General features: G+C 42.3%; 1 protein-coding gene across 1 annotated transcript in view; it reads left to right on the forward strand.

The window, feature by feature from the left end:
• Nucleotides 1–13,832, forward strand: part of LOC132379077 (dual oxidase 1-like) — a 122,374-nt gene extending 108,542 nt beyond the window's left edge. The window contains exons 30-34 of the mRNA XM_059946616.1: nt 1,053–1,285; nt 5,403–5,561; nt 7,298–7,453; nt 7,919–8,047; nt 9,372–13,832. Of these exons, the coding sequence (XP_059802599.1) occupies nt 1,053–1,285; nt 5,403–5,561; nt 7,298–7,453; nt 7,919–8,047; nt 9,372–9,494 (800 nt within the window). The 3' untranslated portion in view covers nt 9,495–13,832. The remainder of the gene's footprint in view (nt 1–1,052; nt 1,286–5,402; nt 5,562–7,297; nt 7,454–7,918; nt 8,048–9,371) is intronic.
• The last annotated feature ends 3,997 nt before the right edge of the window (nt 13,833–17,829 follow it).

Here is a 17,829-nt window from a genome sequence, read left to right on the forward strand (position 1 = left end):
AAATTTAAAAATTAGTGCAGCTTTCTTTACATATATTGTGTATGTGTACATATGTGTGCGCTTGTGGGTGCGTGTGCATGTGTAGATTTCCGTACTCTGTGCATATAATTTTCATTTCATTTTTCAATCTTTTTATTGATTTTCAAATAAAGAATATATAGATCAGAGGAGGAGTTTGGCAAACAGATAATATAGAAGACATATAAACAGCAATAATAAAAACAAAGTATATAATGCCAAAATCAAATAGGTAAAATATTATGCTGTTATATATACAATGGTCAAAAAAACAACTCCTCATAGCAATCATAAAAAAAAGCGAGGAAATTTTATTGATAAAGGGAAAAAAAACCCACTAACTAAACAAACAAAAAAAAGAGAAAGAAAAAAAGAAAGATTGGGCAGTCCAATTGAGGATAACATTTTTAAAAAAAGAGAGAAAAAAAACATCCTTCCAGTCATCTCCGAACCTTCATGGACAAGGATTTTCCCCAAAGAGAATAAAAAAAAAATAAAAATTAATTAAATCATGTGAAAATATTGAATAAAGGGTCGCCAGACTTGTTCAAAATTAAAGGATGTATCAAATGTCTGGCTTCTAATTTTCTCCAAGCTTAGACATGACATAATGGAGGAGAGCCAATAAAAACAGTAGAATCTTTCCAGTGTAGCAAAATAGCTCTCCTAGCCAGTAAAGCTGAAAAAGCTATCACATGTTGGGCGAAGGCAGACATTTTGCTTGCATATCTTTCTGTGCATATCACATGGTAACTTTCAATGTATTGTTATATCACTGATACAAGTTGAATATTGACTGACTTCAGTATAAGATATTTAGCGAACACCTCTATCCCCGTGAAGATCAATAATAAAGAGCCAACAGCACCAGGAATCAAAGAAAGAAGATGTTGTAAGTACAGAACACTTTCATAGATCCCAGGATGACACAAAGCACTAGCAGCTAACAACAATGGTTATAACATAGAAAATATCCAAGATCTCAAATGTGACTGGCATTCAACTTTCCCTGTTTTTTTTTGCTTGGGTTGTAGGCGTGACTCATCTCGAATTCAAGCGCCCTCAGGACTTTGATTACAAGTCCGGCCAATGGGTACGCATTGCATGCCTGTCACTGGGGACAGATGAGTACCACCCCTTCACCTTGACCTCTGCACCAAATGAGGACACCCTCAGTCTCCACATCAGGGCAGTGGGACCGTGGACGACAAAATTACGAGAAACCTACTCGCCAGAGAATGTGGAGAAGTTCGGCGGCAACCCAAAGGTAATGGTATCGGAGCCCAAGCTGGATGTACACTGACGGGGTGGATAGGCTCCAAAACTGTCATGACAACGGTGAAAATTAAATTGTATAGAACAAATGAAAATCAACAAAGGCGTCTGTGAGCTTTCCACGTCATTGCAGTAAATCCTAGCTGTTCTTTCTTGCTGCCTATTATGTCACTGGCATTTAGGGCAGCAATGAAGGCCCTCCATCTCTGTCTCTCCTTGGCCATGTAGGAGGATTCTTCATTGCTGTTTCTGGAACAGTTAAAGGTTGTGAACCTGAGCTGAACCTCCGAACCTGGAGGATGGGTGGACCACTCTTAGTCTGGACTCTACCCTTTGACCTGAGTGACCCTATCAAGAGACAAAGCAAAATGTCTGGACTCCAGCCAATATGGCTCCCTGGGTCACTGAGGGACGCAGGCTTTTAAACCAGAACAAGGCTATGGTCCTCTTGGAGGAGCTGTTCATTAGGGAAGGAAATCTTCAGCCTCCTGTGGTTCATATATAATCCTACACCTTGTATTCTAAAATGACTTAGTAAGCCTCTGGGTTTAAGGCTAACTACATTAAAGTAACAATTTACTGAGCATCTGTACTTCATCCACCATGACTATCATGAGCTCTCAGTTTCCAGCTAATTTATCTCCCCTTCCTGTTCTCACACCAACCTGTCTGCTTTCAGCCCCCTGCACTGCCAGGGGGAGGTTAAGTACAAATTTAGAGGGACAACACCTCATATTGCATGCAGGTGGTCTGCAACCCAACACTGAACTCTCCAGTTTCAGGTAACCTGCACCCCACCCTCTCCTCCTGATTGACCTATTTCTTCTTACACACTGCCCCCATGAACATTTCTTTTCTGTTCTCCATCCACTCCATCTGTCCATCACCCAAACACCCTCCCCACTTGATCTCCTCCTTCACCATTCCCAACTGGCCTCCCTACCTCACTCATTTGGTTCCATGCTCCATCTTCCACTCCTATCAGACTCAATCATCTGCAGCCCCTTTATTACCTCCACCGATCACCTCCCAGCCTCTCTCACTATTGCCACTTGTCTCTGCTCCATCAGCCCTATCCCTTTCTCACTGGGATCCACCTATCACCTGCCAGCTCTTGCACACCTTCCCATCACCTCTTTGTTCTGGCTGTCTCCCCTCTATCTTTCAATCCAGATGAAGGGCCTCGAACGGAAACGTTAACTGTCCATATCCCTCCACAGATGCGGGCTGACCCACTGAGCTCCTCCTGCATTTTGTTTATTGCTTCTGATTCCAGCATCTGTGGTCTTTTTTGCCTCTGTGACAGATAATAACTGTTGGGATCCCCACATCCTGCAAATGAGTAAAAACTATGATTGTTATCTTATCATAACAGTTATCTTATCATTACATGCAGTTTGTTTTAACAGGTGTTTAAAAGACATTTTTTAAATGTAGTTTACTCCACCACTACTAGTGTTGGCTCCTGCTAGTTTCACAGATCTTGCACCATAATCATTGTTCATGATTAACAACGCAATGTAATCGGCACTGGAGATCCTGCAGTTACTGGAAATCCAGGGTAACACATACGAAAATGCTGGAAGAACTTGGCAGCCAGGTAGCATCTACAGAGGGGAATAAACAGTCGATTTTCTGGGCCATAACCATATTCTTCAATTCTCAGTATCACTAAGACTTTATACAGGGTACTTATGTAGATAAATTAAAAGACTATGTGGTTTTCCAAAAGAGGAATCAGGTTTGTCAAATTTATTGTGCTTTGTAGAAGTTATATGTGCCATAGACAAAGGGGGGGTGTGGTGTAGACTTAAGGTTCCCAACAGGTGTCTAATAAAACAAGCTATTAAAGTTTATTGCAAGAAATATAAATTGATGGCTTAGGAGGTAAGATACTGGAATTGGAAAGACGGCAACAACAGAGCGTCAAAGGAACACACAAGAAACACGTTTTATTTCTTAAGCCATCAGCTTGTATTTCATACAATACCTTTAGATGTCTTATTTTATTGCTGGAGGAGCTTGGCAGGCCAGGCAGCATCTATGGAAAAGAGGAAATGGTCGACATTTTGGGAAGACTTTTCACTGGGACTGGCAAACTTCAACAGTGTGCCACAGGGATTGGTGCCAGGAACTCAATGTCTTGCAGTTTATTTAAATAAATACATTAAAAATATGTTTTCTTGTTTTAAAAGTCATATCCTCTTAACACAATCAGACATGTAAGTTAATTAGATTACAAATATTGTAAAATTAAAATTTAGAAAAAAAATCACTTAACTTTTGAATTAAGTTTGGCAGCTCTGTTTAAGTAAATGGGACTACACTAAGTACTTCACCCATGACTGGTATAAAGTGGAGGGGCTAGATTAATGTGCAAACTAATTAGATGCAAATATAAATTTAAAGTTTGAAAAAAAGTACCCTTCACTGACCTTTTGAATGAAGTTTGGCAGCTCTATTTGAACAAATGGGAATGCACCAAGTGTGTCATCCATGACTGGTAGAAAGTGGAGGGGCCAGAAATGGTGCATACTGTCCCTGAGCTCAGTAAGTTGCAGACTGCAGCTGCTCTCTGGCCCATTGCCCAAAATTATGATGCAGTTATGTAGGCGTATTACACATTGAGTGGTGCCTGCTACTTGTATGAGCAAAGCCATTCAGTCCCAGTCCATGGCTCTTTTGCCAACTCCCTGCAGTTTTGTTGCCTTCAAGTGCCCTTTTAACCATAGTACATAGAACACCACAGCACAGTACAGGCCCTTCAGCCCATGATATTATGCCAACCTTTTAACCTACTCTAAAATCAACCTAACCCCTCCTATGTAGCTCTCCATCTTTCTATTATCCATGGGCCTACCCAAGTTCCTTAAATGTTCTAATGCACCTCTGGTAGCACTTTCCACACACCCACCATTCTGTGTAAAGAATTTACCTCTGATACCCCTCCCCCCCCCCCACAATTTCCTTCAATCACCTTAAAATCCTTCCCTTTGTATTAGTATATACACTCAATGTCCACTTTATTAGGTGCATTTTGAGGTACCTAACAGAGTGGCCACTGAGGTTATGCTCATGGACTTCTGCTGTTGTTGCCCATCCATTTCAAGGCTCGATGTGATGTGCATTCAGAGATGCTCTCCTGCACGTTACTGTTGTAATGTGTAGTTATTTGAGCTACTGTCGCCTTCCTGTCAGCTTGAACGTGCCTGGCCATTCTCCTCTGACCTTCCTCATTAACAAAGCAACACATGCAAAATGCTGGAGAAACTCAGCAGGCCAGGCAGCATCTATGGAAAAGGGTAAATACTCGATGTTTCGGGCCGTGACCCTTCATCAGGACTGGAAAGAAAGAGCAGAAGTCAGTGTGAGAAAAGGTGCGGTGGGAGGGGAGGAAGAAGTACAAGGTGGTAGGTGAGAGGTGAAAGAGATGAGGGGGAATCTGATAGGAGAGGGCAGAAGACTATGGAAGAAAGGGAAGGAGGAGGAGCACCAGAGAGAGGTGATGGACAGGTAAGGAGATGAGATGCGAGAAGGACACAGCATTAGGAAATGGTGAAGGAGTGGGGCAATACCAGAAGTTTGAGAAGGCGATGTTCATGCCATCAGTTTGGAGGCAACCCAGACAGAATATAAGATGGTATCCAGCATCTACAGGTTTTTTCATCGCTCATCAACGGGCATTTTCTCCCACAAACTGCCGCTGACTGAATGTCTTTATGCTTTTTCACCGTTCTGTGAAATCTCTAGAGACTATGTATGGAAATCCCAGGAAAACAGCAGTTTCTGAGATACTCAAACCGCTCCTTCTGGCACCAACCATCCGTCACATCACATTTCCTCCCCATTCATATCTTATGTTCGGTCTGAACAACAACTGAAACCCTCAACCATGTCTGCATGGTTTTATGCATTGAGTTGTGTGATTGGCTGATGAGATATCTCTGTTAACGAGCAGGTGTACAGGCCACTGAGTACACATTATTTTTGATAACTGCAATTGAATCATTGCCACTGGTTGAAATTATTTCTCCTTCAAACACCTATAAGGAAAATAAATAAAAGCAAAATGACTCACAGAAAACCTGACCTTGCCTTTTCTCCCACAGATTTATCTGGATGGGCCTTTTGGAGAAGGACACCAGGAGTGGAACCAATATGAGGTGTCAGTCCTGGTTGGAGGCGGTATTGGTGTAACACCATTTTCATCAATTCTCAAAGACCTCGTCTTCAAGTCATCAATCTTTAACAAGATTGTCTGCAAGAAGGTAAATGTACAGCTCTGATGTACACATGACAAATAAAACTATTCTGTTATTAGCTAATTCTCTAATTTGCTTTATTATTTATTAGGTCAGGCATTAGTTGCATCAACTCAGCAATTATTGTGCTGGGAAGTGCTGCTACACTTCTGGTATCCACATAGCTTGCCCAGAATTCACTCATGCTAACCTGTACATCTTTGGAATTTGGGAGGAAACTGAAGCACATGGAGAAACCCCACGAGGTCAGAGAGAGAATGTACAAACTCCATATAGACTGCTGTGGGACTTGAACCCTGATCTTAAGCGACACTACTACAGCTCGGAGCATTCCAGAGTTGGGTGTTCAATTCTGGTGCCATCTTGTAAGGAGTCTCTGTACGTCCTCCCCATGGAATACGTGGGTTTTCTCTGGGTCCTCTGGTTTCCTCCCACAATCCAAATATGTACCGGGTAGGTTAATTGATTGCAGTTCAGTTATAACATTTTTCTCCTGAAATATGTAAGAGATTTTACTTGTGAGACAGAAATCCAGACACAATTTATAGCTGATATTCAACAAGGAAACAATTACTCCCATCCCATTGTATGTTCCTTCTGTTTTCCTAGAGTCCTGCAGTTTTGATAAAACTTTCAGTCATTGGTCCGCATTCCTTTACCGAATCTGCTTCCATAAGACCTGGGAGCAGAAAGAGGCCATTAAATCTGCTATGCCACAATATCATGGCTGACTTATCCATCTCAATCCCATTCCGCTGCCTTCTCCCCGTAACCTTTGATGCCCTTACTAATCAAGAACCTATTAACATCCACTTGAAATATAAACGACTTTGCCTTCTCAGCCATATGTGGCAATGATTCCCTTCTGAAAATCCAATTAAACAACATCCACTGACTCTCCTTTATCTATCCTAGTTGTTATTTCCTCAAAGAATTCCAGCAAGTTTGTTAGGCAAGATTTCCCCTGGAGAAAACCTTGTTGCCTCCAGCCCTTTTAAGCAGGTCCAGTACAGCTGGATACAGATCCAAGAGAAGAAGGGACCAATTTGAAAGAGATCTGACAGGAAACTGCTTTATGTGAAGTACCTGGAATGAGATGCAGATTGAAGTGGGTATGATTGCAACATTCAAGAGGGATTTGGGTAGGTACTTGGAGGGTGCAGGGCAGATGCTTAGAATAGCCTGTTTCAGTACCGTATTGTTCCATGACTCTGACTCTATTAAGATTCAAGATTCAGATCTATTAATCACGTGTACTTCAAAACACAGAGTAAAATACCTTATATGCATTAACAACCAACACATTTAAGCCTGCCCTGAGGGCAGCCCAGAAGTGGCTCCACACATTCCAACATCAACCTAGCGTGGCCATGCTTGGCAGAACAGCATAGACAGAACAAGCGACAAAACAACAAGACAAGAATCTCCATTCCTCCCTCCCACCCACTCACCCAGCACATACACAGACCTCTGACCCCAGCACAGGCCGTCTTCAGCCTCCAACCTCCAGCAGACTCAGATTCATAGACATTTGACAGTAAGCCATCGACTTCTCCAGGGGCCTCCCATCAATAAAAGACAAACTTTCTCCTTTGTATAGTGGTTCGGCTTCCCCTAGAACATATCTGTAGGATTCACTCAACCACCCCCTGGCAGTGAGCTCACTTCTCTTTGGTGAGGATGCTTGCTTCTGCAATTCCCCTTGTCCATGTGATGAAATGTGCCAATCCCTCCCTCACCAGGTGTACTTTATCTGGGTGACACGGACTCAGCGGCAGTTTGAGTGGATGGCAGACATCATTCACGAGGTGGAGGAGAATGATAAGAACGATCTTGTGTCCGTCCATATCTACATTACACAGCTGGCCGAAAAGTTTGACCTCAGGACCACCATGCTGGTGAGTTTCTATTTGTTTCTTTTCTTGTGCCACCTGCCGACTGATGAATATTGAGAAAGTGTTGCTGGCGCTAGGGGTCAAAGAACGATCTCAGCATTTGCACAGCATTCCTTTCCACCACGTTGTGGAAGGGAGAAGCTGCAGTGTCTCAGTAAAGTGGTGGGGCACCAGAGGAACATCAGCCTTCCTTGTACTTTCCTCTGGTGTTCTTTTGTGCAAGCCCATCATCTCCCAGCTCCTGGTGTTAAAGGAAATCACGTACTGTGTCATCTCCTGGCATCAGAGGTCCCCATGTACCAACCCTTAGTGTTACAAACCCCGGTGTCCCTGCCCCTGGTGTTACAGGTCCCTGTATGCCAGATTTTGGCATTACAGGTCCCTATGTATCGGTTTCTGGTATTATGGGTCGCTTTGGTAATCAATTTGCAAGAAATGACTTTGCGACGTATTTCTCTTCCTCCACAGTACATCTGTGAGCGTCACTTTCAGAAGGTGTCAAACCGAAGCCTCTTCACTGGGCTTCGCTCCATTACACACTTCGGGCGGCCCCAGTTTGTCCCTTTCTTTAACTCACTGCAGGAGGTTCACCCAGAGGTGAGTCCACAATTTTCACTGGGGGAAAAAGCAGGGTCTCTTCAGAGGTATAGGTAGCAGGACATTGACGGTATCATGGACCTCATAAGCAGTAGACTGGGCTACAACAGATAAGAGTTCAGGTTCATTGATTAAAAGCTCTGGTTAGATTGAAATTAGAACTGGTTATTATTGCCATGTGCTGAGATAAAGAGAGTATGTTTTGTCTGTATGCAAACCAGGTAGATAGGTACATCAAGGTAGTTAAAGAAAACCAAATGCAGATTAGAGTGCACCAATTACAGAGAAAGTGCAGCGCGGGTAAACCATGTGCCACAACCAAGGCGAAGTGGATTGGGGGCGGGGGGCGGTGGGGTGTGGGGAGCCAAAAATTCCTGTCTAGAATTCTGTTCAGGAGTCTAATAGCAGTGGGATAGAAGTTGTCCTTCATCTTGTTGATTCTCTTCTGACTGGCCGGAGAGTGGAGAAGGATGAATGACCTGGAATTCTGAGAGCCATTCTGTGCCGTGGGACATTTCACACTCAGTCTGTGGGAGCAAGTGACCTTACCCCAAGAAATGGCAGTCTTGAACCTGCAGGATTCCGGTTGGATCACCAGACCAGGCAATGTGCTGAGGTGTCTGGAGTGTGGACACTGCAGGCATGACTTCTCTCAGATGTCAAAATCAGAAATGTTACTAATCAGGATCAGGATTAGGTTTACAATCACCAATATCTTTCGTGAAGTGTTGTTTTGCAGTACCAGCACAGTGCAAAACATAATATATACTATATATTACAGAAACATGCGTGTATGAAATCTGTGAGAATTAATTTGCGTGAATGATTGATGGTCAGAATAGTGTTGATGGGCCAAAGGGCCTGCTATCACGTCAAATATTGCAAAAGGACTTGGTAGTTTTTGTTCAGGATTCTCTTCTTATTGACCTGGTAGTGAGGGAGGCAAATTTAATGTTAGCATTAGCTTCAAGGGGACTAGAGCATAAAATGTAGGCTGACTGGCCTCATTCTGCTCCTAAATCTTACTGTCTTATACAACAAACTTTGTAATGCTGGAGGAATTCAGCAAGTCAGGCAGCATCTATGGAAAGGAATAAACAGTCAAATTTTCAAGCTAAGACCCTTCATCTGAACTGGAAAGGAAGGGGGAAGAAGCCAGAGTAAGGTGGTAGGGGTGCCAGGGAGGTGGGCGGGGGGAAGATCGAGGAGTACAAGCTGGCAGCTAAATAGGTGAGACCAAGTGAGGGGGAAGGGGGGTGAAGTAAGAAGGTGGGAGGCTATAGATGAAAAAGGTAAAGACTTGACTCTGTAACTTTGTTAACAGGTGGGTAAAATTGGAGTTTTCAGCTGTGGGCCACCCGGACTGACCAAAAATGTGGAGAAAGCTTGCCAACAGATCAACAAACGGGACCAGGCTCACTTTGTACATCACTACGAGAACTTCTGAATGAACTGCCCTCTGCCTAAGGACAAACAACATGAAGGAAGACCACAGTATACCTTGCAAAAATTGTTAATTGTATAGTTATTGGTATTTTTGCATCATGTTTAATTTCCACTCAACCTGTCTCTCAGTCATGTGCTCCACAAAAGTACTGTTGTTGTAGGAAATGACACGCTAACTGCACCGTCCTCATTACAACTTTGCTACAAGAGCGAGCAGAAAAGTAATCTTTAATCTAGTCTAGAGCTAATAACGGGAATTCATTGCTTGAAGTGATCTTCAAGCATCTACATCGGCTTGAAGTAAGGCCCATGTAGATTTTACAGAGAAGAGTTATGTTGGTTGGGTCAAGTCAATAGTCATGTAGGTGATCCATAATCTGGTGAAGGAATGAGTCAGGAGGAGTGATGAGACATGCTCCTTCCAATGTTTCCAAGTAGATGGGGTCTAAAGGTGGGAATTGCAGGGAAAATTCTGACATTTGGCCCTTGTGAAAGATGAGGTCTTCAAGCTCACAAATAGGTAGGAAATAGACATTAAAGTGAATTAAAGTGACTTTTTTTCTCCTCAATTGCCTATCACCTCCCTCTGGTGCCCTGCCTCCTTCTCTTTCTCTCATGGTCCACTCTCCTCTCCTATCCGATTCCTTCTACAACCCTTTACCCCTTCCACCTATCACCTCCCAGATTCTCACTTCATTCCCCCACCCCAACCCACCCACCTTCCCCCTAAACTGGTCTCAACTGCCAACTTGTACTTCTCCTCCTCCCCACACCTTCTTATTTGGGCTTCTTTGCCCTTCCTTTCTGGTCCTGATGAAGGTTCTCAGCCCACAGCATTGAATGTTTATTCCACTCCATACGTGCTGTCTGACCTGCAGAGTTCCTCCAATATTTTGTGTGTGTGACTTTGGAATGGGTTTTCATTACACACAAAAAGTGAGTTAAGCAGCACCTATAGAGGGGAACAAACAGCTGATGTCTTTGGCAGAGACCCTTCTTCAGGACTGGAAAGAAGAGGTCAGAAGCCAGGATAAGTAGGTAAGAGAGGGGAAACTGGCAGGTGTTTTTGAGTTCTTGTACACACTGCTAGTTTCAAAGCTTTCTTTTAGCTGCTTCATGCCCCCTTCTCATTGACAGTAGAGTTGGCCCTCAGAAGGCCTGAGTGACAGGGAGAAGCTGGCCAGTCTAATTTTCCTCAAGGTCGGGAGACCAAGGCTGGGGGGGAGGGGATAGGTTTAGGGTGAAAGTGACCAGAGTGGCAACTTTATCACACAGTGAACAGATTGAGTGAAATGCCAGAGGGTAAGGCAGAAGCATTAGAGTCTTTTAAGAACTTAGAGAGGTACTTGTAGAGGAGGGAGTTAGAGCAACATAGGCCAAACACAGGAAATTAGAATACAGAACACAAAACAATATAGCACAGGAACAGGCCCTGGACATTTGATTACTTACTTAATTAGTTCACTGCACTATGTTTTACCAAACTAATTATCTAGTAATCATATTGCCAACTAAACTATTCCCTCTGCCTACACAAAGTCCTATCCCTGCACGTTCATGTGTCTACCTAAGAACACCTGTCATCATTGCTCCAGGCAGTGACCACTCTGTGTGAAAAAAAATACACTTGGCCCACACCTCCCCTTTGAACTTACCCCCTCATTTTAAATGCATACCCTCTGCTGTCAGGCATGTCAACCCTAGAAAAATGATAGCGCCAGTCTCTCATAATCTTACGAACATCTATCAGGTCTTCCAGCAGTCTCTGCCCCTCCAGAGAAAAACAACCCATGTCTGTCCAGACTCTCTGTCTTGCACATGCCTTCTAATCCCGGCGGCATCCTGGAAAGGCTGTTTATTGATTGATTGATTTATTTATTGGGGTACAGCGCAGAGTGGGCCATCCCAGCCCTTCGAGTCGCTCCGCAAAGCAACACCCAATTTAACCCTTGCCTAATCACGGACAATTTACAATGACCAATTAACCTACCAACCAGTACGGCTTTGGGATGTGGGAGAAGGCAGCAGCAACTGGAGGAAACCCACGCAGTCGCAGGGAGAACATACAGGCGGCAGCAGTAATCGAACCCAGGTCGCTGCTACTATAAAGCAGTGGACCCCAACCACCAGTTTGCAGCCCGGCAGAGTTGGGGACCACTGCTATAAAGTGCTGTGCTGACAATGCATTGCACTACCTCTTCAAAGATTCCACATCCTTCCTTATATGGGGTGATCAGAAATGAATGTAATACTCTTGGTGAGACCAAACTAGAGTTTTATAAAGCTGTAACATAATGTCCAGACTCTTGAACTCAATTGCTCGATTAATAGAGGAAAGCATGCAAATTGGCTTCTTCACAACTTCATATTTGGCTGGGTTAAACTTAATCTGCCTTTGCTCTGCTTCTATCTGTAACTGATCTATATCCTGCTGAATCATTCGTCAGTCTTCTATGCTATCCACAACACTACTCTTCATATCATCACAGCTCTTCACAACTCTTCATACCCTCTGTGAATTCGGTAACCTACCTATTCACGTTTTTACACAGATACAGGTCAATTATATATACAAACAGCAGTGCTCCCAGTATGAATCCCTGCAGAATACCACTGGTCATGGACCTCCATCCAGAATAAATCTGTCACAACCTCAGGGCAATAGTCGTAGTTTCTATGGGTTATTTTCTTTACAGTTTCTTTGTTTTTATTTCTTGATTAGATATTTAATGATTGTTTTGCTTTGGGCCATTGTTGTTTTTGTTTTCCATATACGCTCACCATGATCTTATAGATGTTAAATTTACAGCTTTGGGTTTGTTTTTCAGATGTTCTTCTAATGTCTTTGTATAATTTACATTTAGTTGGGGCCTTGTTCACCTGTCAATGGGCCCTCATTAACTTCTCTTGTTTGACTTTTTGGCTTTATTGTTCTGTCTGATTGTTAGGGGTAAGTTAACAGGACATGAACTGTTTCATGCCCTGAGATATATTTAAAGGAGCAATGTTATCCCCTCAGTTCTCAGTCAATGATGATCCTTGCTGGCAGTTTTCTGTTCTCTGTGTCCTTGTATTATTCATGGTTTGATTAAGTTTATTTGTTTATTTGTCTTTCCGAGTCTCCGGGTGATTTCCTGCGCCTGGATCTGAACATGAAACCTGACAAAATCCCATTGATGTCCAGCCCCTGTCTTCTAAGAGCAAGACAACTGAGAGTCCAAACAGCCAATTCACCATGGATCCCATGCTTCTCAATCTTCTGAGAGAGCTTCCTCTGAGGGACTTGGTCTCACACCTTACTAAAGTCTGTGAGACAACAACCAATGCTCTACCTTCATTACCTCCTTGAGAAACTCAATTGTTAATAAGATAATGCCTGTCCTGCACAGAGCCATGCTGACTGTCCTGTAATTAGCACTAGCTTTCCAAATACTCATCCCTAAGAACCTTTCTAGTCACTTCCCTACCACTGATGTGAGACTCTCCAGACTAAAGTTTCCAGGATTATCCCTTCTTGAATAATGGAACAAGATTAGCTGTTCACCAGTCGTCTGGGAGCTCACCTGGGTTGGCACCATGTTCCGCAGGGAACGGTTGCGCCAGACAGCGTGTATCTGTGCCGCATTGATCTTTGACTCTATGTTGATTGAAGAGCTTTCTCTAACTGTTGAGAGGACATCCCACTATCACTCAAACCCCACTGCAGCAAGGTCTCTCGGATCGCAGTCAAAAGGATCTTGGTACCACTGACCAATGCTTGTTTGAGATACCTCTCTCCATTCAAATATCCCCTGCTTGTTTGCAGCCAACCCAAATTCTAACCCAAAGCATTAGAGAGGCACCATCAACACAATCCCAGCAAATCCCTTCAGCAAGAGCGAAACAATGTCAGTGTTCTGTCCCAGGACAATCCCCCCCTGCACTGAGCCACATTGCTGGCAAGAGGCTACAAGGTACAAAGAAAATTCAAGGATGTTCTTGGGAGCCTTCTTGAAAAAATGTGTAACATCCTTATGGATGTCCTTGGGAATTATTGAAAATAAAGAGATGGTCAGCACAGATCCTGTGGGCCAAAGGGTCTGCTGATGAGTGGTACTGTTCCATAATCACTCTGAACCTTGAATTCATGAGTCTGGTCCTCACAGAGGCATGGTATACACAGTGGAAGGGGTCACAAATTGCCTACTCACCCAGCCAGTCAAGCACCCACAGTACGTGATGTGTGGTAAAGCCTATGATCACCTTAACAGCAAAACCCGAGATAGTGTATAGTGTAGTTCAATGATAGTGTTAGTAGATGTCTCTGATTGTGAAAATGTGAAAGAAATAAAATAGTGTGTTGCAGATTTGTCGCCTGTGCTTCTTTTATTTATGGAATGGACGTTTCTTTCCAAAGTGAAATTTAAGTTGTTGGTGAAACACTCACTGATGAGAGATAATGGTCTTGGAGTCAGTGATTATAAATGCTGAGAGAAAACACGTATACACACATGCAACATGGGTGTCAACTGATAATAAAATGATTCACACCACCATGAATGACATTGTTAATTATTAACTGGTTAATATTGGCAGTGATAAAATGTTGGCATATACTCATTGTCTAGAAATTAAATCACTCTCCATGCAAACAATTTTGCAATCATTTTGTGGATCCAGGACTGAAATAAAATTGTCTGGCATCTCCCATGAATGAAGAAGGTAGAAATTTGTCGTTGGTTAATAAGGTTGTGGTACGGTGGATGCCATTCCCTGGGATTCTATTCCACTCCATACCGAGTCACTTGGATGTAGGCTAGATGTGATCCGTGTGAGGTCGTCATCCATTGCTGGGAACGGCTGAGCTGCAGCACCGGTGACAGAGGAGGCCAAGTCCTTGAGAAACAGCGCTGTCAGACTGGGTAGGCCACATGCAGTGACAGAATCAATATGAAGTCTATAAGACCACAAGGCATAAGAGTAGTAGAGTAGGCTATTCTGCAATTCAATCATTGCTGATTTATTTTCCCTCTCAATCCTATTCTACTGCCTTCTCCAAGTATCTTTGATATGGTTACTCATCAAGAACTTTAAATATACCCAATGTCTTGGCCTCCAGCCCATTGTGCACCAGGCTCTGTATAAAGAAACCTTTCCTCCTCACTGAGGCTCTGCCATTTGGTCCTAGACTCTCCCACATCATCAGCATCCTCTCCACTTCCACTCTAGGTCTTTCAATATTCAGTAGGCTTCAATAAGGTCCACCTTTCATTTTTCTAAACTCTGACAAGTACAGGCCCAAAGCCATGAATACTCCTCATATATTAACTCCTTCATTCCCAGGATCATGCTTTAAAACCTTCTCCAGATCCTCTCCAATGCTAGCACAACCTTTCTTAGATATGGGGTCCATTTGCTCACAATATGCCAAGTGCAGTCTGACCAATGCCTTATAAAGACTTAGCCAGGTATGAAAGATAAAGGACTGGAGAGGAAGGAATATGATAGGAGAGGAGGGAAGACTATAGGAGAAATGAAAGGGGGAGGTGATAGGCAGGTGAAAAGAGGTAAGAGGCCAGAGTGGGGAATAGAAGAGGGGAGGGACAGGGATTTTTTTTTACCAGAAGGAGAAATTGATATTCATGCCATCAGGTTGGAGGCTACTCAGACAGAATTATTGATGTTACTCCTCCACCCTGAGGGTGGCCTCATCTTGGATATATTTACACACACACATCTACACTACCTTGCAAGTTTATCCATTCTATTCAAAAAATCCCAGGTATTAACGACTTCAAAGTAGAGTGCAAAGTAATACATTTCCTATTAAAGTTAATAGCTACTGCATTATATTCATGATTATAATGTCAGACCATTGTAATGTTTAATTAAGAATAATCAGGAACCAAATATGCATTGCATCTAGTAACATGTCACTGGATTGGATGTAGAATTTTTTTTTGTAGTTTAACTTTCCTATGCTTGCTTGTATTTTTATATAATCACCGTATATACATTCAATGGCCATTTTATTAAATACCTTCTATACCTACTCAAGCAGCCACTGAATGTATGTTCATGATCTTCTGTTGCTGTAGGTCATTCACTTCAAGGTTTGACATGCTATGTCTTCAGAGATGTTCTTCAGTACTGTGGTAGCGTGTGATTATCTAAATTACTTTCACCTTTCTGTCAGTTTGAACCATTCTGGCCATTCTACTCTGACTCTCTCATTAACAAGATGTTTTCACCCACACAACTGCCGCTCACTGGAAGCTGTTGTGTCCCACATCATTCTCTGTAAAGTCTAGTGATGGTTGTGTGTGAAAATCTCAGGTGACCAGCAATTTCTGAGATACTCAAACCACCCCATCTGGCACCAATAATCAATTCATGGTCAAAGTAACTTCGATCAGATTTCTTCCCCTTTCTGATGTTTGATACGTACAACTGAACTTCTTGATCATTTCTGCATGCCTTTATGCATTGAGTTGCTGCCACAGGATTGGCCGATTAGATATTTGCATTAACAACAGGTGTACAGGTGTACCTAATAAAGTGGCCACTGAATGTACTTGTAATTGTTCAGTGAATTTTCCAGTAATTACAGTACAGTTGCTTCTGTATCTTTCTAATCTAGAAGCTTCCTAGTTTTTAGTAGCAGGTATCATGTTACTTGAATCTATTTTACATGTTAATTGTTACCTTTAGTCTGAGCAATGAGTGACCTCAACTGCTTTTTACATTGACTTCGCCTTGTTCTCTCAGCTCCTCTTGCTTGTTTGTTTTCTGCTCTTGTAACGATTAAACAATTGTCAAACCCATAAAGCAACATCCAGATAGGATGAACATGGAAAAATGTGAACTTGCTGAGAATGAAAGTAAGTATATGTTAGAGAATAATATTATTAAACCTTCTAATTCGAATTGGAGTTCACCTTGTGTTATGGTGCCTAGGTTAGATGGTAGCATTCAGTTTTGTACTGACTACAGAAAGGTGAATGCTGTAACGAAAACAGATGCGTATCCAATTCCTAGAGTAGATGATTGTGTAGATAAAGTTGGAAAAGCAAACTTCCTTGCAAAGATTGATTTGTTGAAAGGGTATCGGTGTGTTCCATTGACGGATAGAGGTAGAGAGATTTCTGCATTTGTAACCGCATCTGGGTTATATGAATATAATGTTCTTCTATTTGGGATGAAGAATGCCCCAGGTATTTTCCAGCAGATGATTAATTCTGTGATTCAGGTGTTAAAAGACACGGATGCCTATATTGACGATTTAGTTACAGGAAATGATACTTGGGAAGCACATATTACTGCGATGGAGAAACTATTTGAAAGGCTTTCGAAAGCTAACTTAAGTATTAACTTAGTTGAAAGTGAATTTGATCATGCCACTGTGACTTACCTTAGTTACGTTGTAGGTCTGGACTTGGTTAAGGAAAATGGTTAAGAAAATAAATCAAACTCCAATTTAGCAACAAAAATTTGATGTTACAGGACTATAATATTTTGATAACTCATATTAAAAGCAAATATAATGTGATTGCTGATTGTCTATCTTGATGTTGAATGTACAATGTAATTTTTTATGCAGTGACATTTTAACATTTGTAACACTCCTACTGTATAGTAATTTGTAAGGTGCTGTATGATAATACTATGTATACTGTGTATGTTGTAAATTTTATACGTTTGTATTTTGTTTGCAAGTAGTTAATTGTTAAAATTTTGCTCATGACAGATCAAATTTTTTTTGGAGGGAGGTGTTACATACCCCATGGGTATCTTGTGACTATCTTATGACCATGATGTAATTGAGTATCTGGTGAGCATGATGTAATGGTCTTGTGATGGTGGGGTGATGTAATTTCCCACCAGTGAGAGGTCATGTGATGGCCTGTTTCAACAGGTTTAAAACGGGAAAGCCCTGTTGTGAAGCAGGCCAGTTCATTGTTTAATTCGTCAGTTACTTTGTTATGCTGTGTATTTGTCTTATGACGCAGTTTTGTTTTAAAGTGGATTTTTACTTTCTATCAAGTCTCAAAGGTTACTGCCGGCAGTTTCGCCAACACTGCCAGTTGTGATTTGGTTTCTACCTTTGCAATTGAGTTGGAGAGTGAAGAATTTAAAAAAGTACAGAGAACCCGAAGGATGGAGTAAAGTAGGTGTCATCGGCAGTTTATTACAGGATCGACCTTATTGAATCCTCGTTCAGAAGGTAGTAACCTGCATCCGAGATAATCCCTGCTGTAAAAGCAGAAAGGGTTGGGTGTCAAAGGCTATGGGGAGAAGGCAGGTGCAAGGGTTGAGAGGAAAATAAATCAGCCATGATGGAATTGTGGAGTGGATTC

Source organism: Hypanus sabinus, chromosome 21 (assembly GCF_030144855.1).
Source record: "Hypanus sabinus isolate sHypSab1 chromosome 21, sHypSab1.hap1, whole genome shotgun sequence".
Taxonomy (NCBI): domain Eukaryota; kingdom Metazoa; phylum Chordata; class Chondrichthyes; order Myliobatiformes; family Dasyatidae; genus Hypanus; species Hypanus sabinus.